This window comes from Lissotriton vulgaris, chromosome 1_1 (genome assembly GCF_964263255.1).
Source record: "Lissotriton vulgaris chromosome 1_1, aLisVul1.2, whole genome shotgun sequence".
NCBI lineage: Eukaryota > Metazoa > Chordata > Amphibia > Caudata > Salamandridae > Lissotriton > Lissotriton vulgaris.
In genome coordinates this window covers 797,059,202-797,084,585 of record NC_141685.1, presented here as the reverse complement: position 1 = coordinate 797,084,585, position 25,384 = coordinate 797,059,202, and the positions used below count along the sequence as shown (strand labels likewise).

General features: G+C 45.4%; 1 protein-coding gene across 3 annotated transcripts in view; it reads right to left on the bottom strand.

Annotated features, from left to right (window-relative positions):
- Window positions 1–25,384, bottom strand: part of ASTN1 (astrotactin 1) — a 666,610-nt gene that overhangs the window by 371,698 nt on the left and 269,528 nt on the right. The window contains exons 3-4 of one of the 3 annotated variants that reach the window (XM_086956551.1): window positions 6,427–6,817; window positions 2,712–2,885 (exon numbers count right to left, since the gene is read on the bottom strand). In XM_086956551.1, coding sequence (XP_086812677.1) covers window positions 2,712–2,885; window positions 6,427–6,817 — 565 coding nt within the window. The remainder of the gene's footprint in view (window positions 1–2,711; window positions 2,886–6,426; window positions 6,818–25,384) is intronic. The other 2 variants (XM_086956560.1, XM_086956570.1) reach the window with 2 other exon arrangements.

The window sequence follows — 25,384 nt, the reverse complement described above, 5'->3', positions numbered from 1 at the left end:
ACCTCTGACTGTTGAGAGAAGCTGTAAGTCTAATTTTGGCCTCAATATGTTTCCTCTAGGTGCATGTCCCATCTCTAGAGTTGTTATTTTATGTAGGAGCCCTACCTCTGGACTTGTTATTTTAACAACACTATTGTGTGTTGGAAGAAGCAATGAATCTTATCTCTATACCTATTGTTTGTTCTCTCCCTTCAGTTCCAGATAGGATGCATGGACTGTCATTCTGTGCACTTTACTTTAGCTACCCGGTGCTAAAGTGCTTGTGCTCTTCTTCTAAAACATGGTTTGGTTGACTTACCTACAATTGGCATATTTAATTTACTTATACGTCCCTAGTAAAGTGCACTACCTGTACCCAGGGCCTGTAAATGAAATGCTACTAGTTGGCCTGCAGCACTGACTGTGGCACTCACTTAAGTAGCCTTTTACACATGTCTCAGACCTGCCTTTGCAGAACCTGTTTGCAGTTTTAATCTGCCATGGCGACCAGGCAAGTTAACCCTCTTGTTAAACGTTCCTGTTTTCAATACATATTAGTTACCCTAAGGTAGGCCCTGGGCAGCCCAAGGGCAGAGCACAGTGTATGTAAAAATTAGGACTTTTACTTTTAAGTTTTACATGTCCTAGTAGTGAAAAACTTTTAAATACGTTTTTCACAACTGTAAGGCTTATCCCTCCAGTAGGATAACATTGAGATTGACTTATTACATTTTTTACGTGTAATCAACCATTGGGAAGAGATGGGACCCCCACAAATTTTGGTGTCTCTGGAATAAAAATGTAAATCACAAATTATGGTGAAGTCGGATTTTGAATGTTAATTCTGAAAAGGACACTTTTAGAAAGTTGGCATTTTCTTACTTTAGCTATTAGGTGCCTTCTGCCTATCTCTGAGTGCATGTCTGGGGTGGGTGGCAGCTGGGCTTTGTGCATTTCCTCTAGACAGCCACACACAAAGGGAGCTTAGGTGTGGCTGATGGGTCATCCACATCATGATGGGCCATCCTGGGCAGGATGGGAGGGAGAAGCTGACACTTACACCTGAATAGGATGTGTTCTGTTCCCACACAAAGGGCTGTATACTCCCCTGTAGTGAGTCTGGAGCCAAGGCAGGAAGGGCAGGGACTCTGTGCACTTCAAAGGCCTCTCTTTAAAGTCTCCCCCAGTTTAAAGGCATAAGTGTATATAAGTACTGGATCTCAGACACCACCACTTCAGTACACTTCTGGAACTGTGGAAACTCTACCAGAAAGAAAGACTGCTGTGCTTCTGAAATGACTGCTACTCTGCTGGAATGCTGCTTTGCTGTGCTGACCTGCTGCCTGCTGCCTGCTGTCCTCTTGACCAGGAGCCTGGGAGCAAGAAGGACTGGACCTGCATCTCTCCTACCCAGATCCAAAGTGTCTACAAGGGATTGGTGGCTTGCCTCCTGATTGAAGTCGCAGGGACATAAAAGACAACTAAATAACTTTGCTGCAGCACCTGGACTGTCATCTGAGAGTCTTGCCTGCCAAGTGATGTCAATCCAGTTCTGGAACCTTGGGAGTGGGTATAAAGTGCTCAGAACCGGTGCATTGCCATTGACGCCTAGGAATCGCCACAGCTGCAAGGATAGAGTGCTTTGCATTTCCGTCGATGCAACGCATCACTGCTGCTGCGAGGATCAAGGACATTGCATCGCTGACTGCGTGGCGTATCGCCTCCATTCCTGATGCATCTTCAACTTTGCGCGGCTCAGAGCCCACACATCACCTACATCCTAAGGATCGACATTGACGCATTGTCTCCTATGCTCTTCACATCTCGACCTTGGCGCAACTGCGAACCAAGGTACTGTTTCAGCAGGGCAAGGCTGGTCCCTGTATCTGACCTGCGCTCCATCGCGGTTGGCCTGAACTTTTGAATGTGACGCGGTCTAGCAGAACCAGATATGCCTGGTTGGGACTTTATGCTTTTAAGCACTACATTTTAGTTTATTCTTTAAAAATTCATAACTCCGGTTAGACTTATTGGATTTTTGTAATTATGGTCCTGTTTTTTTCATTAAATTAAGCTCTATTTTTCTACCTCGTTGTGGTGTCTTTGGTCTTTGTGTTCATTCCGTTTGAACAAGGATGTTATGAGTCCCACCAGTAGACTTGCTGATTATTTACTACATATGGTTGCCCATAGATTCTGCGTGTCAGGCATCTAGACTTGTTACATAACCTCTTTATGTAGCTGGCAAAAAAAGTGGGATATATTAGCTCAAGACACTTTGTTTGTTTATCCTCTTCCAACATTTGTCCTGAAACGCTATGCATTTTGCTTCTAGGCTTGTTTTTCCTCTTTCTCTCAGGGTGCCCTGTGAAACTAGGAACACTGCCTCTGGCTTTGTTGTTCATTCTTTAGGTCTAGTTGCCAGTGCAGCTAAAAGCTCTACTTCTGGAGTTGTTGTCCATTCCTTTCTTCTGGTTGCCCTGTGAAGCTAGGAAACCTACCTCTGGATTTGTTAATTAGCCCCTTTCTACCACTGTCTTAAAAACCCATGTATTTAGCCTCTGGGCTTGGTAATTTTCTCCCTCTAGTTCCCCTTTCAAGCTAAGAACCCTACCTGTGGATTTGTTGTTTGCCCGCTCTCTATCTGTTTGCCCTGTGAGGCTAGGACCCCTACCACTGGTTTTTGCGTTTAGGCCTCTCCCTCTGGTTCCCCCTAAAGCTAGAAACCCTACCTCTGGATTTGTTGTTCATCCTCTTCCTCTGGCTGCTGGATGTGTGTGATAGCAGAGTGGCCTGTTGCTGGTTGGTGTCCACGGGGCTGGTAGCGATGATGTTGTCCTTGTACTTCTTCATCAGAGACAGCTTGGCATTGTCACTTCCTGAGCAGGAAGAATTTAAGGCAAAAACTTTCAGAAAGGGAGAAAAAGAAAAGAAAATGAGGTACTGTAGGCCCAGTGAGCTTTGCATGGATGGAAGTGTGAGACCCGTGCATGAGAAGGATTCACACTTGGTGGTGTCAATGGACATGAATAGCAGATGTGCCATAGGCTAGGACTGAGATGCCACGGCAGCCATGAGTGGATCAGAGTAATGAAATTGGTGGCGCATGCTCATGTCTCTACTGACAGAGCTGTTTGGAGGTTAAAAATTGGAATATTAAAATGGCCTGAGGTACAGTTACAGAGCTGTGTGTCTCCCTTGTACTGCATTTAAAATGTGAAAGCATCTTAGCAAGGATTAAGGTTGAAGTGCATTGTCGGAGCTACTTGTGGGACCCAGTTGTGGAATGGAATGGGGTGCTTCAGGTCAGGATTGAAGTGCATTTCTGTGGGTCCCAGTCCTAGAGCAGCCAAGGGGGTGTTACACCCCCCCTAAAAAATGTAATCTGTAGTAAATAGTTGGGTGCAGGTACCCTCAGTCGGGTATGATGGGGCATCTGTCGGATTTCACCCTGGATTTTTACATGCCCACACTTATAAAAATACACACACACACTATATCTCTCTCTTCTCTCCCGCCAAACTTGGTTGGTTTGAAAACAATTGTGTTTTAAGTGCTCCTAACATTCAGCACTCCTTACTTTTTCCAATGCCTCTTTAGCCCCCCACGTGTCCTGCTTCTCATGATGCCTTTTAACAAGATATCCCAGCGGGATTGTTGGGAAATCTGAAGCTCACACCCAATCTTACTGACCAAGCTCCTCCTCTGGGAGCAGCAGACGGTGATGTTGTCAGGTCTGATGTGTATTAGTAGAGATGTGTTTAGGAATCAGTTCTGAAACAGTAGGTTGTGTGAGTCGTTACTGAGGTACAGACAGTAGCAGCTTGTGGAGGGAGTGCTGTGGGGCAGTGGGGCAGGGTGGGGGAGGGGCAGGGTTGGGGGTAGTAAACTCCGGCTCACGGCCGACTTGAGTAATCTAATAATAAATAAATAAATAAACGCCAAATGCGTTTCAGCGCGTGCAATGAAATTCGTTTAAATGCATACCTGCCAACTTACAAAACCACTTCAGTGTGTGAGGAGGGGTGGGACCTTGAAGGGGGCGGGGATTGGTGCCAAGAGCTATGCAAGAGGTACTCTGCACCCCACCAAGTCCCCACCCCCTCCCCCTCCCCCCAAAAAAAGAAAAGAAAGGGTCATTGAGGCTGTCGCCATTGTAATGGGGTGATTTCTCACCTTTTAATCAGGGCCGGACTAGCCGTAGCAGGCCCCGGGCATTTGCCCAGTGGGCCGCCAGGGTGGCGGCCGGTTTTAGGCCCTGGGGAGGCGTTGTTATTACAGGGGCCGTTTTTGCAGCATAGCTGCAAAATCGGCCCCTGTAACAAAATCGGCTGAAACCGGCCCTTGCAAATAGCACAGCTGCACCCCCAACCCCGCATGGGGCGGCCAAGCACTTTGCCAGGGCTGATTTTGGTACCCAGTCTGGCCCTGCTTTTAATGGACATCTGCTGCTTACAGATAGCAAAAACAAGCTGTATATTGACACTTTACAGTGGCTTTCATCTTGTTTTCTCAGTGACTGAGTGATTTCGGCTCCTTACCCGGTGACCGTGTGAAGGGAGCTGAAATCGTGTGACACACAGTGGCACTGTGTGAGTTGGCAGGTATGTTAATGGTTGAGCTGGAGTTGTTTAGATGATGACAACAATAGAGATGTGATTTTGAGTGTGAGAACAAAATGATAAAGCTGTGAATTGATTGAAAGGGAAGGACTGCAGCATTAGATGAGTCACAGAGTGATGTTAAATAACTTGGCGAACACACAATCTCTGATGTTAAAGGGAGCATCTTATGTATGAGTAGGGTGACCAGATGGCACCATGTCACTGAGACATTACTTTTCCTCCTTTCCAATCCTCGACTTTGCGTTCACATCATTGTTATCATTATTATCAAGTGTGATGCGGCCGTAGTGTTATTTTTTAGGCATGCCAACATGGATTCATATGACTAGAAAATGAGGCGAGCAATGTTTTTTCTTCTGATTTACTAATCCAAGATGGATTAGTAAATAAAAAGTTGTGCGAAATCTGCTTTTTGAGATGGTGCTAATGTTTTTTTTTATATAGCGCAAATGAACTTTAAAAAAAAAAAGTAGGGGGGTGGGTTGGAGTTGGGAACGGGTGGTAGACGAGGCTACATGAAGGGAGAGAGGTTAGGAGAGAAGGATTCTGACAGAGAAGAAAAGGACAAGCAAGAAACAACAATGGGATAGCGCACAGACAACAGAGGGTGGGTTGGGATGGGGAAGCACACAGACAACAGAGGTTGGACGGGCAAACATAGGGAAGCACACAGAGAACAGAGGGATGTGGGGAAGCATGAAAGACAATGGTAGGTGGGCATTTTTAGGAAGAAGAAAGAACAGTAACTAACGAGGGAGGGGTAGGGAAGAAACACACAGGTAAAATACAGGAACACAGACTACATGAAGGAGACAGCTTGAAAACACATGTGGACAGGTAGAGTGGTGCTTAACCAAAATGAAATCAAGAGGGCTCAAACTGAAGCAGAGGAAGAACACATATAAAGGGGAGGGATAAACACTAGAAAAGGAAGAAAAGCCCACAAAAGCTGACAAATAAGAAGCAAGCAAATGAGCGTGACAGTGAAGACAACCAATGGTAAGCAATGGGCGGGCTCTAAGCCCCCTGTAAACTAGCAATATGTTGTGCAACTCCCTGTCGCTTGATGTTGCTTCCTGTTTCAGAGTAAAAGCCAGTTCACTACCTACCTAAGAAAAACGCTTACAAATAACATAAAAATATGACACATGGAAAGACTTTGTGATTGGCAAATTTGCCACAATTTCAAACATTAATGGTAGGATCATCATAGTTAATTTTTTTAGAATGGTATAAGTCAGTATATACCCTTTGCAGATGAAGCAGTAGGAACAGAGATACCCACTATAAGAATGGGATGACACATAAAAACTGGTTCTGGCTTAAGTCTTAGCTAATAACGTTGTCATTGAAAAGTTTTATTATTGCATTAAACCCTATGTGGTCCATCATTGACATTTGAGGCATTGAAATGAACTTCATATCAAGTATTGTACTTTCCATCAAGACAGCAGAGTCCTAACCCCTCAATTGGCTCTCAATACTTCTTCCTTCATTTATCTACTACTCTTCAATAGAGGTCTGTACTCCCTTATATGGAAGGTATAGCACAGTTAGTTCATTGAAGCTTAGCTTGTAGGCACTGTTGTGCTTTATAAACTAATGTTTAATGGAGTCTCACTCATTCATCCATCAATGGCCTCATGCACTTAAATGAAATCTCACTCCACTTCCCGCCCCTGACCTTATACTCTTCAATGGAGTCTCACTTGTTTCCCATAAGTCATATTTCATGCTTGCCATGGCCCAAATTACTGTGGGTTCCTAGTCTCAACAAAGTGATACATGCTTTGCATTGAAGCCAGGGTTGATGCTTCCCTACCTGGGGTAAGATCCATGGCTGTTTTCTCGTTGCAGCCCTGCAGAGAGTCCAATGTGCGGGTCATCTGGCTGGCAAAGTCCTCACCGCCATTCATGCATTCACGCTGCAGGTGGTGCCGCAAGTCGGTGATGTCATATTCATACCCATCCAAGATGGGGGTCTCGCGGATGCTCAGGGTACCACTGGAATTGTGGCCCTGCCCACGGGCGTTCCGTAGGCTCTCACGACCATGCCCAATCAGGACGGATGGGATGTAGTGGATCTCATTGGCTGCTTCAGCGCTGGCACTCTTCTGAGGTTGTGGAACGCGACGTCGCTTGCACCAGCGGCGCCGGGTGTAGAGGATCAAAACCAGACACAGGATGGACACAAGCAGAGCTATCATGCCACCCTATGGGAAATAAGAAGGGTGCACTGGGTGAGACAGAGTTATCACAACACAAAGTACAGGAGAAATGTAAGGGGTGGCAATTGCAAACCCTGTGTTGTTGGTGCAGGCCCTGTGATATGACCAACCTGCCTACAGATCTTTAGAAAGCAAGTATGCATTTAAGATTATGGGTTGTTGTTTGTGTCAAGGTGAAGGGATATTCATGAGGCATCACTTCTTGTGGTGACATCAGGACTCAAAGGGCATGTGTGCTCACTCATGATGTAGAGGACAAGAGATGCCAAGACACAGAGCATCAGAGCAGCAGTTCAGTCATGAGGTGGAGGAGAAAGACAGAAATGTTCCCAGTTTAAAAAAACATCCTATGATATGTTATTGAGTCTTGAGATAAGGAAATTAAGCCGCTATTTGCATCCTTTGGGAGGGAAAAGACGGTAAACTTGTCACTTGGCAAAAAAATGATTCACCCATGAAATAAAGTCTAAAAGTTAATCAGGTGACACTGGCTACTAGTGAGAGAGGTGGGTCGCCACCATGAACCTAAGTAGAGCAGAGGAGATGTTATAATATGCTATCAGCATTTGTATAGTGCATTTGTACCCATTTATGGCCTTGCAGCCTTTGACGCAATCCGATATATCCTTAGTATGCAGTTCTGGGTTTCTCACTGACCAGAGTCGTAGTAGTTAGATAACTTTTTGTTATGCTTACGTAAAGATGGATCTGTTCGGTGATGTCTTTAGTGATAGATAGCTCCTAGTGCTTATTTCTCTGCCTCTAGTGTGGAGAAATAAGCACTAGTCGTAACTCCCAAACAAGGGGTGGGAAGTGGTTGAACAAGGCCAAGCTAGCCTTATAACCTTGAGAAAACTGAAAAGATTGCATGATTGTGGGCATTCACAAACTCCAATCCAACCCGTCCCCACTCTAGCAATGACCGGGGATTTACACCAGCAAAGGGCTGGAGTAACTCCCCTTGCAGAATGGAAAGGGGAAAGGACCACCTCCAAACTGGGAGGAAATGCAGGAGATGGGGTTTCTCCATTGGGGATTTTGTTTGCCCATGGAGATAAGAGGAAAAAGTAAAGATGTAAGTTTGCACAAGTGGCTCCATATCCAGAGTACATAATTGTATGCTATGTACAATTACGGATTGGGGTTAAGGGAGCCAGGAAAGTATGTCACACGACATTTGCAGTTGTGCCCCTGGAAAAGTTATCCTAGTGCAGATTTCCAGCTTATTACTGAAAATAAATTTTTTCAACTTATCGACAAGGTAAGACCATACCTATATGATCTAGCATAGCATCTAGGGCCAGATGTACGACCATTGTAAATTGCGAGTCACAATTCATGCTTGATTGCGAGTCGCAATTTACAATGTACAACAGTGTCTGAGACACTGTTTGCGATTCTCAATGGGGTCGCAAATTGCATGCCTCATGAATATTAATGAGGCACTTACATTATGCGACCCCGTTGAGAATGGCTGGTCATCCCAAGTTTGTGGGCCTGCTGGGCTCAGCAGACCTCCATGTCTGGGACTGTTTTAAATAAAGCTGTTTTTTTTTAATGCAGCCTGTTTTCCTTAAAGGAGATGGATTTTTAAAAAAAATGAAACGTTTATGTTTCAGTTTTTTAAGGGCAGGTAGTGGCCTTGGGACCACTGCTTGTCCCTAAAAAATATTTTCCCCTGCATTTTCAAAGGGGAAGGGATCACCTTCCCATTTTCGACTGCATTACCACCCTCTTGAAGAGGATGGTAAATTGCGAGTGTTTTGCAACCGCAATTGCAGTCGCAAAACATTCATACATAGGGCTGCAAGTCACAATTAGGAAAAGACACCCTTGGAACGCCCCTTCCTAATTGCGAGTCGCTAAACACTCGCAAAATAGTGTTTGTACATGGCCCTATCAGATTTTGCATGCGAAACGGGTTACAAACCCATTTGGCGTTGCAAAATCTCATTGTACATCTGGCCCGTAGTGGCCAATACGTTGCTAACTTTGCACACTGGCGCTTTACAGTCTTTTTAGAATCTCATGTTCCTACAGTCTTTTAATCTAAGCAACTTTTTGTCGCTAAAAATATATTTTCCTTTTGATAAATCATTTCTAATTGTTGTTGCTTTTATTATTTACAGAATGAGTTTATATGCTGCTGACCATTGCACATCGTACATATCAAGAGAATATCGGGGTTCACCCAAATCACCCTCCTTTATTTACCTGTGCGAAATATATGCACAACATAGAAGAAGGTTGGCAAGGAGGAATAAATATATCTATCTCTTAACATATAAGGAAGTCTATATTTTCCCATAAACAGTACACAGTCCTGCTGTCAATTCCTAAACAGAGTCACATACCACAAGCACATGTTATAAAAATATTTTAGTTATCTTCATTTGTTTTCGTTATTAGTTACACTGATTCTTTGTCATCAATATTTCAACAATCTTTTTTTCTTTTTTTCTTTTCAAACAACTAACTATAAATACACATTACAATAGATACACATCACAACAATGTTTCCTTACATTCCTACAACCCCTACAAAAATAGGACACCCAGTGGTCGCCTCTTAAATAAAGGAGATCCACTCATGAGGTAGTCAACTCAGCACACGAGGTAATGATCCCTCTCCAAAGAACAAATCATAAGTGTGCATTCACTTAAGAAGGAAATAATCTCAATTGTGTTCAGACTCCTCTTGTAAAAGACTGTCGACGCGTGCGCGTTTCGGCCTCGTACTCCTTCTTGGTCTTCTCAGGACAAGGGTAAGGAAACTTCTCGTATCCAATCCAAGTGCCCTGCAACCACAGCTCCATCCACCGACGGTCTCAAAATCACCCGGACACCCACTTGCTAACATGTGTTTACAATATGAATGCTGTTGTCTTTCCAATCCTTAATTTGCATTTGTAATAGGATGCATTGCCCTGTGATGATGCACCCTCATTTGTCTGAACCATCCCTGCTACTGACCCATGTGGGCACAGCCATAAACCCAACTTCTTGTGGAGAGGATCAGTGCCAACTGACCCTGGTGTGCCCAAACCAGCAGGCTTTCCAGCAAGCCGAAGTTCAAGTTCAAGTTCAAGTTTGGCATTTATATAGCGCACTACTCACCCATAGGGTCTCAAGGCGTTTGAGGGAGGGGGAAGAGATGGATCAGGGAGTCAACAGCCCACTGTGACATCTGCTTTGATTTGCAGGTCACTAATTCGAATCCCAGGCAAGGCCAGCACAGCTGTGCATTCTTCCAATGTTGGTTAAAGGAGTATCAAGTTGTTAGACAAGCATCGGCAAACTCAATAGGTCTGATGTTGGCAGCCAGTATTTTGGTTTGGTCATGGCTTTTACAAGACTTCATTGTTGGGGAAGCTGCCGGGACCTCATCAATCAAAAGGATCATTATTTTTTGGGTCTCAGAAAGCATACATTGCCAAAACAGTTCCAGGCACCTAAAGGAACTTCTTTGAGTGTAGATCTGTCCCTTGTAAAATGGAAGAATGACGTCACTCATAGCGCAGTTAGCGAATGGGTGAAGTGTGCTGTCTGACTGCCCTGTGCTGTGGTGGGTGAAAATAAAATGTGAATGAAACCATAACAGACAATGGATTAAGAGGGCTAACTGAAAGACCCTATATTTAAGTACATTATACATATAATTTTAGTAAAACCAAAACGCCTTGGTTAACACCACACCTAAGAAAACAGAAGTTTGACATGAAGTTCTATATATGAAGCAAACTACTAATAATCCTAAAATGAGTGTGAGAATTATTCTAATCAACAGAGTGAAACAGACCACAAATTGTTCAGAAAGAGCACAAAGAAGTAATCACTAGAAGAAAGGAGAAATTAGGGTGAATTGTACCCAAACAAACTGAGTTAAAAAGACATACAGCTAGATGCATCAAGCGAAATACCGTTCGCAAGGGGGCAGATTCTCAGAATCTGCCCCTCTGCGATCGGTATTTATGCATTGGGATGCATCATCCCAAATGCATAAATTGCTATTTGCGATTGCATTTAAGGAATCTCAACTTGAGATTCCTTAAATGCATTGCATGAATGCTAGCGATTTCGTTGATAGGGGTTGCTATTTACCGTGAAATCAAACTTCATGGTAAATAACGAAAACTGTGAAAAATGCACTAAAGTGCATCTTTCAAAGTTGTATGTTACACACACACATGTCCTTACGACATGTGTGTGCGCAATACCTGTGTCCAGGTCAATTTAAGGGGTGCAACAGGGTGCCCTTTGGACACCCGTCACCCTTGAAATTGCGTTCTCAAATTGCGATTAGCTAATTGCTAATCGCAAATTGAGAATTCCTCCCCATTCATTCCTATGGGCCTCTTGGCCCATAGGAATCGATGAGATGTCATTCCTTATTGGCGAATCGCACTCTGCGAGTTGCAGATAAGGAATATTTAGGAATTGCTAATATTTTAGCAAATCTTACATGCATTTGATTTTGCGAGTCCCTAAATGCGAATCCTTAAACTCCGCAATTAAGGACTCGCAAATTCGAACGTTGATGCATCTAGCAGATATTGCAGAGTGGGGGAAGAAGAATGCATGAGATAAATTCAATACTTGACAATCTGGTATTCAGTAACCTTGGCATTCGACTGTATTGGCGGTAGCAGTGGTTAATTTGTAAAAAAATAAGTGCAGAGGCTTTCGTCAGGAGGCTGCTTGCACCAGCCCATTTCTCTTAATAGCATGGCCTAAAACAGAACCAACTACTAAACATGAATGTGAGGAGAGGATGTGGGAAATGACCAGAACTGCTGACTTCTGAGCTGGGGAACCAGGTTTGAGTCTTGGCGTCAGCTCAACATTCTGGGATTCTGGGCAAATAACTTAATCTCCCCATACCTACCATAAATTAATGTGTTCTTAACTGGTGCCCATGAAAAACGCCGGTGTTGATGATTAAGTGCTGGTCCTGAGCACCGAAACCCACTGGCTCAAATTAAACACTAGGCAGTAGGCTCCTAATGAAAAGTTTTGTCACTCACACTTTTTTGTTTTCTACAAATTTAGCACTAAGGTGCCATCTTCCTCAAAGTATCTTACCAGTAGCTACATTCAGCCAGCATATATTTATGGACTAATAATAGGTAGGTTAATAACTCTATCATATGATGGTAACCTAGTGCAGAGCAAACACAAGGAAATGTTGGACGGAGCGCTGAAACTTTTCAGACACCCACCCCCAGTCACAGATCTGGGTTGAATCCATAATTGTTCTTTAGCTCACTTCGCCACCCTAGTTCAGACACAGCTATATGCAAATCAGTCTTGACCCTGTGCCTCATGGGAACAGTCCAGCCCGAACTGCCAAGCTATGTCTTCCCTGGAGTGGAAACAAGCATTCTGGGACCGGTTTCAGGCTAACAGCCCTCATCAGCCAGGCTAGCTTGAATCAAGTGGCAAAGTGAGCAAGGGACCCACATCTGGGCATACCCTGCCAACTTAGGGTTAACAAAGTAACCTAGTGCATACAGGTTCAGTTCTTGCTAGGGGATAACTCAGCCATTCACATCTATAGAGTCGATAAAATGAGTACCACTTACTTTTGGAAATGATACCGCCTGTTATTTACTATGTATGTATGTTTGGGATTTATAAAACGCATAGATGGCCGAGGGCTTCCCAGCGCTGGAAGTGAGAAAATATGCCACTAAACTGCAAGACTATGGTAACGAGCAGCGTCATGGAAAATGGGTGCGTGTGAGAGAGAGTCTGTGTACCTACACATGGATGGATTGGATGAGAAAATAGAGTGTTGCTTCTTTAGGTCTGGAATTTGAGACAGCTTTAGCTGTTTTGCCAGACTATGTTTTTCCATAAAACACATACATAATAATTATACATAGATGGGTTATTGGTCAGCAGGCTACATCAATTGGTCAGATAGACTACCGTTTACATTTTGCTGCCTCCTCCACATCAAAGAGCATCGGGCAAAGTATCAGTCTGCATTACCCATTGGATCTCTTCACTGATTGCACAAAGCCTGTGCACATGCTTCACATCCACCTAAAAATTAGATACTTTCTCTCCAATGACACATCTAGAACAAAGTGTGTTTTATTGTATTTATTTATTTGGAATATCTTTACATATGAGCAAAGTGTAAGTTGCAAAACCTTTGTGTTACCAGTTAGATAGTGATTTATTTACTGTCCTCTCTTCAAAGATGTTGTTTTAAAGTATTTGGGTGATATTTTAGCATTGTAGCTGCATACGATTTGAGTATGTGGGGTCTGATTATGATGTTGGCAGGGTTTACATCTACCCAACATCGATGCGGAAGCTGAACCGCCCGACTAGGAGTCTGAGGTCCCGCTGGCTGCATTATGATGCGACCTCCTTCACTGCGGTCACTGTGTATTTTCTTTGTATTGCAGCGTGTGCTGCGGGCTGCAGCACACACCACATTACAAAAAAAAACACATCTGACATACCCCTGCACTATGTGGCAGGCACCATGCAGTGCCTACCACATGGTGCAGGGATACGTAGGGGGCGCCGCCGCCGCCACATTGGAGGGCCAGGGGAGAAGGAGGGCCAACTATGGCCCCCAAGTCACTTTCCGCTTGCCTTTTCATGGCCTGTTAACCGCCATGAAACAGCCGGCGTAAAAGGACATTGTAATCCCTTCGGTGGTGCATGAGCAGGCACTGTTGTAGGTATTGCAGTCCCTCTGACGGTCTGATTGGCTCCTTGAGACTGTTGGATGCGTGGCAGCCAGTCTCTCCGCCCACCCTCCATCCGCCCGCCATCATAATGCAGCGGGCGGCCCTGCAGTGTCCGATGGCGGTGGGATCACCACTGACGGTCTGACGGTGGCAGTCCCACCACCATCGTAATAAGACCCTTGGTTAGGTAGTGATATATTATCCTCTTCTTCACGAATAATAATTTATTGTTTATTGCAAACACACAGCGGGCACGTTATGGTCGCCGTGTGTTTTTAATCTATTTTTGAGGCACATACCTGCGATAAGAAATATAAAAGGTACACCTCGCGCCTGCCTGCCCATGCCAGATCGATTGGCTTGCCTGCTTGTTTTTCTGTGGGTGCGTCTTAAAGTACTGCCCTTGCTTTAAAGAAACCTTTTCTCTGCGGTCTCGTCCTACATTCTTAGATGCTAAGACCTCTCTCCATGACATTCCAGGCGCCTCGTCCTGCCCTCCCACATTCTGATGCCAGCTGGGAGGAGGAGCGGCCATGTCACCTCTCGTCCCAAGTAAGGTTGATCGATTCTGCTCTTGCCAACTAGGCATTTGATGGGCCATTTGCCATCTGCCATCTGCCAGCCGCCGTCCCATGTCCGGCCACGGTGCCAGGGCCTTTATGGGCAGACAGGTGTCTTGGTTTACTGGCCATGTTTATGTACCCATTAAGCAGCAGGGCCGAGCTCTGGGTGGGCATCTAACTCGGCGCTCAGCTAATATTTGCTGCAAGAGAATAAACACCCAAACGACGGAAGCACGAGCAGACGCTGCAAAGTAGGCGTCGAAGGGGCTTTCAGTGTAATTAGTATTTAAGCACATGGGCTGGTAGTGTACTCGGCTGGCACTGGTGATGTAGTCTTTCAGATGCCAGCCTCCGTCTCATAACCAGGACACACACCACCCGCCCAGGACCAGATTCTGTTAACGTCTTCCTGATGTTTTTGTGGCTCTTCTCAGTGTTACTTTTATGTCTTCGTGTTTTTCCCCTTTAAAGCACAGTTTCTTTTTTTTTAATATTGCAACATGATTTAAAGTAGTGTTTTCATTTTTGGAGTCTGCGTCTGGAATATTTAGCCTTGATCTTGAATGACACGCAGATACACGCGGATGACACACAGCTCCTCTTTCCCTTCAAAACCCTCACCGCTGAATTAAGGAACTCCTTCTCAGCAGGCATGAAGGCCGTAGCACAATGGATGTCCACCAACTATCTACAGTGCAACGTCAGCAAAACTGAAGTTATGCTGTTCGGAGAGGCCAAAATACTGTGGACCCCGGATTGGTGGCCACCTGATCTTGGTACGGTCCCAGAACCCAAACAGGTCGTCAAAAATCTGGGGATCCGCCTTGATCAGGAATTATCGCTCAAACAACATAGCAACCACGTTGCAGGCTCATGCTTTCACACCATTAGCCTGCTGTGCAAAGTCTTTCCCCTGCTACCCGACTCATTCAGGAAACCCTAGTGCAGATCCTTACCTTGAGTCGAATCGACTACTGCAACGGCTTGCTTCTTTCCGCCAATGAGGGAGTGTTGGCTAGACTCCAGGTAATTCAAAACACAGCGGCTCGCCTAGTCCTCAATGCCCCTCCAAGAACAGCATCTAAACCACTCCTAGACAAACTGCACTGGCTTTCTATTCGACAAAGGACAAAATTTAAAATATGCTGTCTGATTCACAAGAGCATAAATGGACAAGGCCCTACCTACCTGGAACAGAAATTTACTCCTTACATCCCCCCCAGATCGCTCAGATCCAGTAAAAGCCATCTACTGGTAGTGCCTCGCGCCAAGAAGGCTAGGCACGGAGGCAAAGCCCTATCAGTAGTAGGACCCACACTGTGGAACAGACTCCCTCTAACTTTCAGACTATGCTCCGAACATCTGAAATTCAGAAAACAACTTAAAACCCTGCTGTTTAAAAATGAGATCTAGTTCCAGCTTTACTCATTCCTCTGTGTATGTCAGCCGCCCCAAAAGCGCAGAGATACTCCAGCTGGAGTCGATTCTAGCGCTACAAAAACTCGTAAATAAATAAAATAAATAAATCTAGGAGATTGAGTCAGTGCTGGGGGTAACATCTGGAGTACTACTGCTGAGTTCAGTTTTAGAGGTCACTTCTGCAGTGCTGCCTCCAGGACTTTAAGTCACTTCTGTACTGAGCAAGCTTCTGCATTCCGCACGCTTCTAGAACATTCCATAGTTCTGGTTGTTGCACCTAGAGCACTGAGTCCAATCATAGGTGCCACCTCTACACCACTGGGTTCCGTTCTGCAGGCCACCTTGGGGATTGTGTTTCATAACCCTCGCACTCTGCCCCATTCCTCCCCATCCGCACATTTCCCCATACTGTATTCCTCATTCTGCAAAAGAACCAACTTACATGTTTGTCTTGTGGTGGTCATTTGTTGGCCGCAGTTTATTTAGGAATACAATGACAACATGCATTCACTTTGTAACTTTTGTTGTCTCGTCTCTCTTGGCCCTTCCGGGTCGTGTTCTTTGGTTGTTTGGGTTTGTGCTCTCTTTGCGCACAGAGGGAGTAGCTTCTATCCCCGGGGTTAGGCAACGACTCATTACTTTGTCCGATTCTTGTTGTGCCCTGCCATCCGGCGGGCTGGGCTGCGAGCGCCGTCTCTGTTAGCTACCCCCCCTCTTTGGTAAGCCGCCTCACTGAGCCATGAGGCATCTGAAAGTGAGTGGTCTTACCCGCTGCCCTTAGGCCCACTCACCCAGCCGTGCAGTATCCCAAGGTTAGTGGTCCAAATCTGGCACACCGCCCTCCGGTGTGCCTCCTTACCAACCATTATCCGCATAGTTCTCTGCTTGCTTGTATCTGCTCCTCAGCACTGTGACAATACTGTTCCTTTGATGTGGGTGGGTGGACAAAAGATTCTTGTGTAAGTGCTGCTCCCCTGCTCCGTCCGTGAACTTAGGAGCTTACCTGGGGGAGCAGACCATATTCCCCCCCCCCCCTTTGTCGCCCTGCCTGGATAGGTGTTTTCACTTATTGAGGGGTTTGTATGTTGCCCAGGCCGGGGGGGGGGGGTACGGGGGGGGGGTGGCGCCTCTTCGGTGGCCACCATGGGGGGAGGCAGTGCAGGGTTGTTTTTTCACGCCTAGTCCCTCTGCGTGCCAAAAAAACGGCCGCAAACTGGATTGTTCTGGGGGGGCACACAATCGTTATGGCGCCCGCTCTCTAGCTCCCTTCGTGTGCAGCCTCTGCAATTCTGAAGGGTAACACTGAATCTAGTATCCAGTGCTGAAGGTCACACCTACAGCTTTGTGCCCATTTCTGGAATTCACAGTGCAAGTATTGTGTCCAGTTCTCAAAGTTAGACCACAAGTACTGTGCCCAGTCCTGAAAGCTTCAATTAACTTACTTTGTCCAAACACCAAGGCCAAATCTAGAGATATGTGTCTAGCTCAATTTTCCACATCTGGGGTATGTTGCCCAATTTTGGATGCCATATCTGAAGTACTGTGACCAGGTCTGGTTGTCACACCAGGAGTATTGATCCCAATTCTGAACTCAATATGTAAGGGGAGCATTGTGTCAAATTCTTAAGGTCAAACATGGAGCATTTGACCATTTGATGACTCAACAGCTGTGGATTTCTGAATGTCACTCCGGGTGTCCTGTTACAGAGTTCACATCTGGACTATTGTGCCCACTGCTCGAGTCCACATTTGATCATTGGGTCCAGTCAGGAAGACACATTTGGAGTACTGTGACCAGTTTGAGGAGTCTTCTGGAGCACCGTGTCAATTTCCTGAAGTACCGCCTGATGCTTTGCGTCTTGTTCTGTAAGACTCATCACGAGAACCGAGTTCAGATCTAGAGCCCATGTCAAGAGTATTGTGTCTTCCTCAAAAGGCCAGATCTATAGAGCTGTGTCAGTTTCTAGAATCTACATATGAAATATTGTGTATATCCCTGGAGAACGTGTCTACAGTATTGCATAGATTTCTGGAGTTCTTATTGAGCTATTGGCACAGTACAGGAAGTAACATGAGAAGTAGAACCCCCTATTGTGGAGCTCAGTTCTAGAGGAGTGAATGTTGTTCGGAAGGTGACATCAGAGAAACTGAGCTATGTTCCGCAGTCCGCATTCAAGAGTTATGCTTCCAGGACTGAAGGCATCCCATTGTATTCATTCAAGAAGATCACACATGAAGTTGTGTGTCTACATCGGAAGCATGGTATCCATTTGTGATATGTCTGCCTACATTATTATATAGTTTTTCACCAGAAAATCAGAGGAAAAATATACTTCGGTTTTCAAGGCCTAAATATCGAAAATAAAAATATTGTAAAGGTAAGTATTCATTGGTAGGTATAGGCTTAGTATACTAAAATTCCCATATATGCAGCTTGAAAATCGGTATCTTCAAGGTATGTAGATGTGGAGGTAAGAGTAGTGAATCTATAACTATGCACTTACTTAAACAATAATGTGGGTATCAGTATTTATGTCTCGAAAGTTTGGTCCCACAACATTTTGTCTTGATATGTTGACATACAATCTAATCGCACACTTTATTGTAAACAGATTGACTAAATCTAATTCTTAACAACACATATCCCTGCATAAAGAATTTCATCTTTGAAGGTCAGAGTGAATGCTATAGGTTACCTCCTCCAGGTGTGGCCATGGGGAATATAAGCCAGAAAACTCTCCAGGTGTGTTCATGAGGAGTTTTGGATCCTGAGCATTACTCAGGTGTATCCACTGCACCCCCGGGGCACAATGTATAATATGGCTCCAGGTGTGTTCATGGGAAGTACAAATCTAGAGAACTCCCTGGGTATGTTCATGGGCAATCCAAGCCAGAGCTCTCTTCAGATTTGTTGGTAGAGAATACAAGTAAGCATTGGCAGAGCGTATAGTGTCATAAAGTGGAACAGTGTTGTAGAGCGGAGTAGAGTAGAGTAGATTGTTGTGGAGTCGAGTGGCATAGGGCCAGGTGTACAAACATTCACATTTGTGAGTCACAAATGGCATCAAATTGTGTATCGCAATTTGCGACTCGCAAATGTGAATATACAACAGTGTCTCAGACACTGTTTGCGATTCCCAATGGGGTCGCAAATTACATGCCTCATTAATGTTCATGAGGCAGTCGCAATTTATGACCCCATTGGGAATGGCTAGCACTCACAGGGATGGTGGCCCGCTGGGGTCAGCAGACCAGCATGTCTGTGACTGCTTTTTTAATAAAGCAGTTTTTCTTTTTTAAATGCAGCCCGTTTTCCTTAAAGAAAAACGTGATGCATTTAAAAAAGAAAATTAAACTTTTCAGTTACATTTTTTTAAGGCAGGCAGTGGCACCTGGGACCACTGTCTGCACTTAAAAAATATTTTCTCACATACTCAGAAAGGGAAAGGGGTCCTCCGGAGACCCCTTCCTGTTTGCGAGTCGTTTACCACCTACTTGAATACAGTGTAAACTGTGAGTGTTTTCTGGCCGCCAAAGCGGTCGTAAAACTACAGTACTTGTCATGGTGACTTGCTATTAGGAAGGGATGCCCCTTCATAATAGTAGAGTCGCAAAAGCTATTTTGAGAGACACTAACTCGCAAAATAACATTTGTACATGCCATTACCCTTTTTTGCTGTACAAACAGGAGGATCTCCCGTTTGCGGCCGCAAAAAACAGGGTTGTACATCTGGCCCATAGATGGGAGTAGAATGACATAGAGTGGAGTAGAATGACATAGAGTGCAGTAGAGTTTAATGGAGTAGAGCGTCATATAGTGGAGCATTATAGAGTGGAGTGTCGTGGAGTGGAGCTGCTTAGAGTGAAGTGGCATAGAGTACAGTGGTGCAGAGTAGATTGCATTTGTGTAGAGTGCAGTGGAGTAGAGTACATTGTTTCAGAGTAGGGTGAAGTGGAGACGAGTGGAGAGGTTCAGGGCAGAGTGGAGTGGAGCAATATAGAGTGCAGACATGTAGAGTAGGGTGTCATAGAGTGCAGTGGCATAGAGTATAGTGGTGTAGAGTGCAGTGAAGTGGAGTGCAATGCTGCAGAATAGATTAGAGTGGCGTAAAATTATTCAAAGTGTGTGGAGTAGAGTGTATTGGCATTAAGTGCAGTACAGTGGCATAGAGTTGAGTGCTGCAGAGTAGAGTGCAGTGGCATAGATTGCAGTGGCATAGAGTGCATTTGCACAGAGTAGAGTGGTGCACAGTAGAGTGGTGCAGAGAAGAGTGGTAGAGAGCAGGGGCATAGAGTATACTGGTGCAGAGTAGACTAGAGTGGTGTAGAGTGCAGTGACACAGAGCACAATGGTGCAGAGTAGCATAATATTCATGGGCGTAGCTTGCAGTGACATATAGTGTAGTGGTGAAGAATAGAGTGGCATTGAGTTTAGTGGCGGAGATTGCAGTTTTGCAGAGTAAAGTGTCATAGAGTGCAGTGGTTTAGCGTGCAATGACCTAAAGTAGGGTGGTGCAGAGTAGAGTGGTGCAGAGAGCAGTGGCATACAGTGCAGTGGTGCAGAGTAGAATGGAGTGGCGAAGAGTGATGTTGCGTAGAGTGCAGTGGTACAAAGAAGAGAGGCATTGAGTTCAGTGGTGGAGAGTGCAGTCTTACAGAGCAGAGTGTTGCAGAGTGCATGGCATAGAGTGCAGTGGTAAAGAGTGCAGTTGCATATAGTAGAGTGGCACAAAGTAGAGTGGCTCAAATTAGAGTGGGCAGAGTAGAGTGGCGCAAAGTAGAGTGCTGCAGAGAGCAGTGACGTAAAGTACATTGGTGCAGTATAGAATAGAGAGGTGTACCGTGCAGTGGCATAGTGTGCATTGGCTTAGAGTGCAGTGGTGCAGAGAAGAGTGGCATTGAGGTCAGTGGCGAAGAGTGCCGTCTTGCAGAGTATAGTGTCAGAGTGCAGTGTCATTGAGTGTAGTGGTATAGAGTGCAGTGACATAGAGTAGAGTGGTGCAAAGTAGAGTGGTGCAGAGTAGAGTGGCACAGAATAGAGTGGTGCAGAGAGCAGTGGTGTGAAGTACAGTGGTGCAGAGTAGTTTAGAATGGGGTAACATGCAGGGGCATAGCATGCACCGGCATAGAGTGCAGTGGCATAGAGTGCATTGCTTTTGAGTAAAGTGGTGCTGAGTGCATTGGCGTACAGTGCAGTGGTTTAGAGTTCAGTGGTAGAGTGGCGTAGAGTACAGCGGTGTAGAGTAGAGTGGCGCAGAGTAGAGGGGTGCAGAGAGCAGTCGCATTAAGTACAGTGGTGCAAAGAAGAATGCAGTGGCATAGCGTGCAGTGGCATAGAGGAGAGTGGTATAGTGTACAGTTGTGTAGAGTGCAGTGATACAGAGTAGTTGGCACAGAGCACAGTGGGATAGAGTGGAGTGCATTGGCGTAGAGTCCTGTGGCATAGGGTAGAGTGGTGCAGAGTAGAGTAGAGTGGCATAGAGTGCAGCTGCGTATAGTGGAGTGGCACAGAGTGGGCCAGAGTGCAGTGGTGTAGAGTATATTGTTTCAGAGTTGAGTGAAGTGGCATAGAGTTGAATGGTGCAGGGTAGAGTGCATTGGCAAAGAGTAGATTGCTTAAGAGTAGAGTGATGTGGCATAGTGTGGAGTGGTGCAGAATTGAGTGGAGTGGTGCAAGGTAGAGTTCAGTTGTATAGAATAGTGGCATAGAGTGCAGTGACATAGGGTAGAGTGCCACAGAGTAGAGTAGAGGGGCATAGAGTGCAGTTGTGTATAGTGGAGTGGCAGAGTAAGGAAGAGTGCAGTGGTGTAGAGTAGATTGTTTCAGAGTAGAGTGTAGTAGCATAGAGTGCAGTGTTGCAGAGTAGAGTGGCATAGAGTGGAGTGGAGGAAAGTGAAGAGGTGCAGAGTAGAGGGGAGTGGCCTAGACCGAAGTAGTGTAGCATACAGTGGTGAAGAGTGTTTAGGTGCATAGCAGAGTAAGGTAGAAGTGCAGTGGTGTAGAGTAGATTGTTTCAGAGTAGATTGAAGTGGCATTGAGTGGACTTGTGCAGGTAGATGAAGTGGCATACAGTGCATTGACATAGCGTGCAGTGGCATAGAATGCAGTGTTACAGAGTAGAGTGTCACAGAGAGCAGTGGTGCAGAGTATATTGGCATAGACTGGAGTGCATAGAGAGCAGTGGTGCAGAGTATAATGGCATAGACTGTAGTGCATAGAGAGCAGAGGTGCAGGGTATAATGGCATAGACTGGAGTGCATAGAGTGCAGTGGTAGACTGGAGTGCATAGAGTGCAGTGGTGCAGAGTAGAGCTGAGTGGTCTAAAAAGAGCACTACTCAGGTGTGTCTATGGGAAAAACCAAGCAAAAGCGCTCTCCCAGGGTGTGCGCAGGGAATACAAGGCCAGATCACCGTGAGAAATACAAAGGGAGAGCACTCGAGAAAGCCAACGCACTTTCTATGAAGAATACAGAGAGCTCTCTACACATCTGTCTATAAGGGATACAAAGCAAGGGCACTCACCAGGTGCGTCTGTGGAAAACACAAAGTAGATCACTTTCTACATGCGTCCATGGGGAATACAAAGCCAGGGCACTCATACGGTGTGTCTGTGGAGAATACAAAGCTAGGGCGCTCTCCATTTGTTCCCATAAGAGATGCAAACACAAGGCACTCACCCGGTGCGTCCAGGGGGAATGCAAAGTCAGAGCAGCCGCTAGGTTTGTCCACCACAGGGAATACAATGCCCGGGCACTCGCTAGGTGTGCTAATAAGGGATTCACAGCCAGGGCAGTCACCAGACATGTCCATGGGGACTACAGACCCAGCCCATTCCTGGGTTTGCCTATGGAGAATGCAAAAGCCAGAGCGCTCGCTGGATGTGTCCATGGTGTGTCCATGATGAATACAAACCTTGAGCGCTGGCTGGGTGCATCAATGAGAATATTCAGACTGAACACAACCCAAGTGTGTTCGTGGAACATATACTATGTTTTAAGTTAAAAAACAAAACTCAAGTGCTATGCAAAACAAGCATTTACAATGCAACGGTCTTGCCTTTGCATAAGTTAGAGCTATTGTGATTGTAAATGACAAACTTTTTATTTATGTGCTGGTTTTGAAAACAGATAAATAAATGGCATTGTCATTTACAATGCCAATAGCTTAATCTCTCGCAAATGCGAGACCTATTGCATTTGCACACACACACACAGACAGCCACACACACAGCCACACACAGAAAGCCACACACACACACACACACCCAGAGCCACACACCCAGAGCCACACACACACAGAGCATATCCTGTTCCTCAATTTTTATGACCGCTACAATTTATACCATAATCTTCAAAGTGTTTGACTATTTGAAATGTACCAAAGTTCTTGATTAATGTGGGCCTTCTGTAATGTTCTAAGTTCTTGATTAATGTGGGTCTTCTGTAATGTTCTATTTCCATTGTACAGTGCTCTAGCACTTTTCGGTAAAGACCACATGTTGTATTGTAATGCAATATATACAGTATAGCAATGCAATCATGTGTAGTGATAATGTTTCCCACTGTTCCCATGCTCAAACAATCAGATTGGTTCCTCCTAGAGCGTAAGGTTCAGGAGGATTCTAGGCTGAGTGCCTGTTTATTGTGAGTGATACCAAACAGCAAGACGAAGTAAATAAATTGTCCTTTCCAACAGAAGCTAGATGTTTCCTCAATTGCCTGCATTACAACACTGTGCTATACAAAAAATGAATGAATACACAAACATTTGCTTCTTTTCTTCCCATGTCGGTCTACCTCTCTTCCTAACAATGTATATTGCCTCTACCAAACCACCTATGGGTTTCAGCGAAGCGCGCTATATACAATTACAATGTCTGTGCCGCGACTCCTGCAATTCCAATTTGTGATCAATTGCATGTGGGTCGATATACAATCTCAAACGTGACTTCCATTCCGAGGTCATCTCCAGCACCTTAACATAGTAAGTCAATCAATATTTCAGCCATAACTTGCAAACATACCTATCACTGCCCAAGCACCCCCCAACCCTTCCTTAGATTCTCCAATCCACATTCTTGATGCACTACCCTACTCCCGATCTCACCTCCTCGCCCCCTTCCTCCAGGCTCTGGAAGCTCCATCCCAGAAGCGCCTGTAGCAAAAGGATCAGCAATGCGGTGAACAGTAGTAGCCGGTACCTTCGGAGGAGCGACTGCGCCCGTGCCCGGCCCGCCATCTCCAAACGTTGCTGCTTTAGGGTGTGAGCACGTACTGGTGGTACGGTTGTCGCTGACATAAATGACGGACTAGATGGCACATCGGATTACTGCAGGGCTGTCGATCACTGTTCAGGCAACTAGTGTGCTTGCGTGACATCAACGGAGCGGTGGAGTTCCCCAGTTGGGGGTCTTTCAAAACAATGGAGTTCCCCCTAAGACTTCAAATAAGTTCGGGTATATTATTGCACGCTAACTATCCATGCAATCCGCAGAGGCCGAACATCTGAATCTGAGTAAGCCCTTCTCAAGATGGCCGCCATCGCGGCTCTGAGGTTAAAGTTCTGACGGCAATCTTCGAGGTGTTAGGTGTCATCTCTTGTAATGCTGAGGAGATACTTTGCTGACATTTTTAAATATGAGCTAACTACATTATATGTTATAAAACAATTTTTAATATTTAATCTGTAAAAGCTTCCTATAATATCGCTGGTGAGTTTCAGAATAGTTAAGAAACTATTGCTAGCAACTTTGGAAATACAAAATACATGGTTTTCAGTTTGTCTCAGCTTCTCAGAGACACGGACAGCGCGGGGGTGGGGGGCGGAACAAAGACACAGGCAGCGGGAGGGGGGGGCGGACAGCGGGATACAACCATGCAGGACCAGCACGATCTTAGCAATGAGGAAAAACATCCATGTTAAAAAAAAAAAGTACACGCCCACCGCCGCATGACGTTCTAAAAGGGGTGGGATGAGAAAAAATCTACGGAACGCCCACGAATCTGGTCAAACAATAATGGACAGATCTCTCTTCCAATGGCTAGCCTCCATTTATGGAGCTAGCCAATGGAAGAGAGAGGTGGGACAAAGCCCCGTACTGCCTAACAAAAGATTTCGCCTGCGCGAACACTGCTGCGCAGTGGACGCCAGGCGAAACCTAAAAAAGTTTCCAACAAGGACAGTAAGTTGCATCATTAAAAAAGAGGAAAGTAAAATGGACCTTCCAACTCCTTTGTTTTAACTTTTATTTCCTATCGCTACAGATCTGGAAAGAGAGCTCGGTGCCTTAATGCACATGCCTCAGAAAGGTAAGCCACCAGTCTTGAAGCTGATGAAACTCGTGCTGTTGAGTTTAATGATAACAGCAACTACTATTCTAAAATACCATTTGACCACTTACAGTTGGTTGCTTGTGGCCCCAGTGCAATATGCGTTTTTGGATACTGCAGCACATTTACTTAGCTGAAACAATGGACATTTTGTCGGACAAATAAAAATCCAACTGCAGTAAATGGATGTTAATAGACATTAGTATCCAGTACAAATCGAGCACGTCAGTATTAACTTTAAAAGCGAGCGCAATCGCGCTTTATATCCCCCACCTGAATTAATAGGAGGGGAAGCTGTTGCTTTCTTCTGAGGGCAGTGACAAGCCTCGGCTCAACTTTGCTTCCTGTCTGCCTCGTTCCGACAGGGTAACTAGTACCATTGTGCGGAGAGCGGACAGGTGAGAGCCAGGCACATCCGGCAATCACTGGAGCGGGTAGCGCTCTAGTTGTTCTACTTCAGGGGCTATTTAGCCCTCGCCCCCTATCGGGCGCGCAGCGTACGCGCGCAGCCGAAGACACGCCGAAGAGCA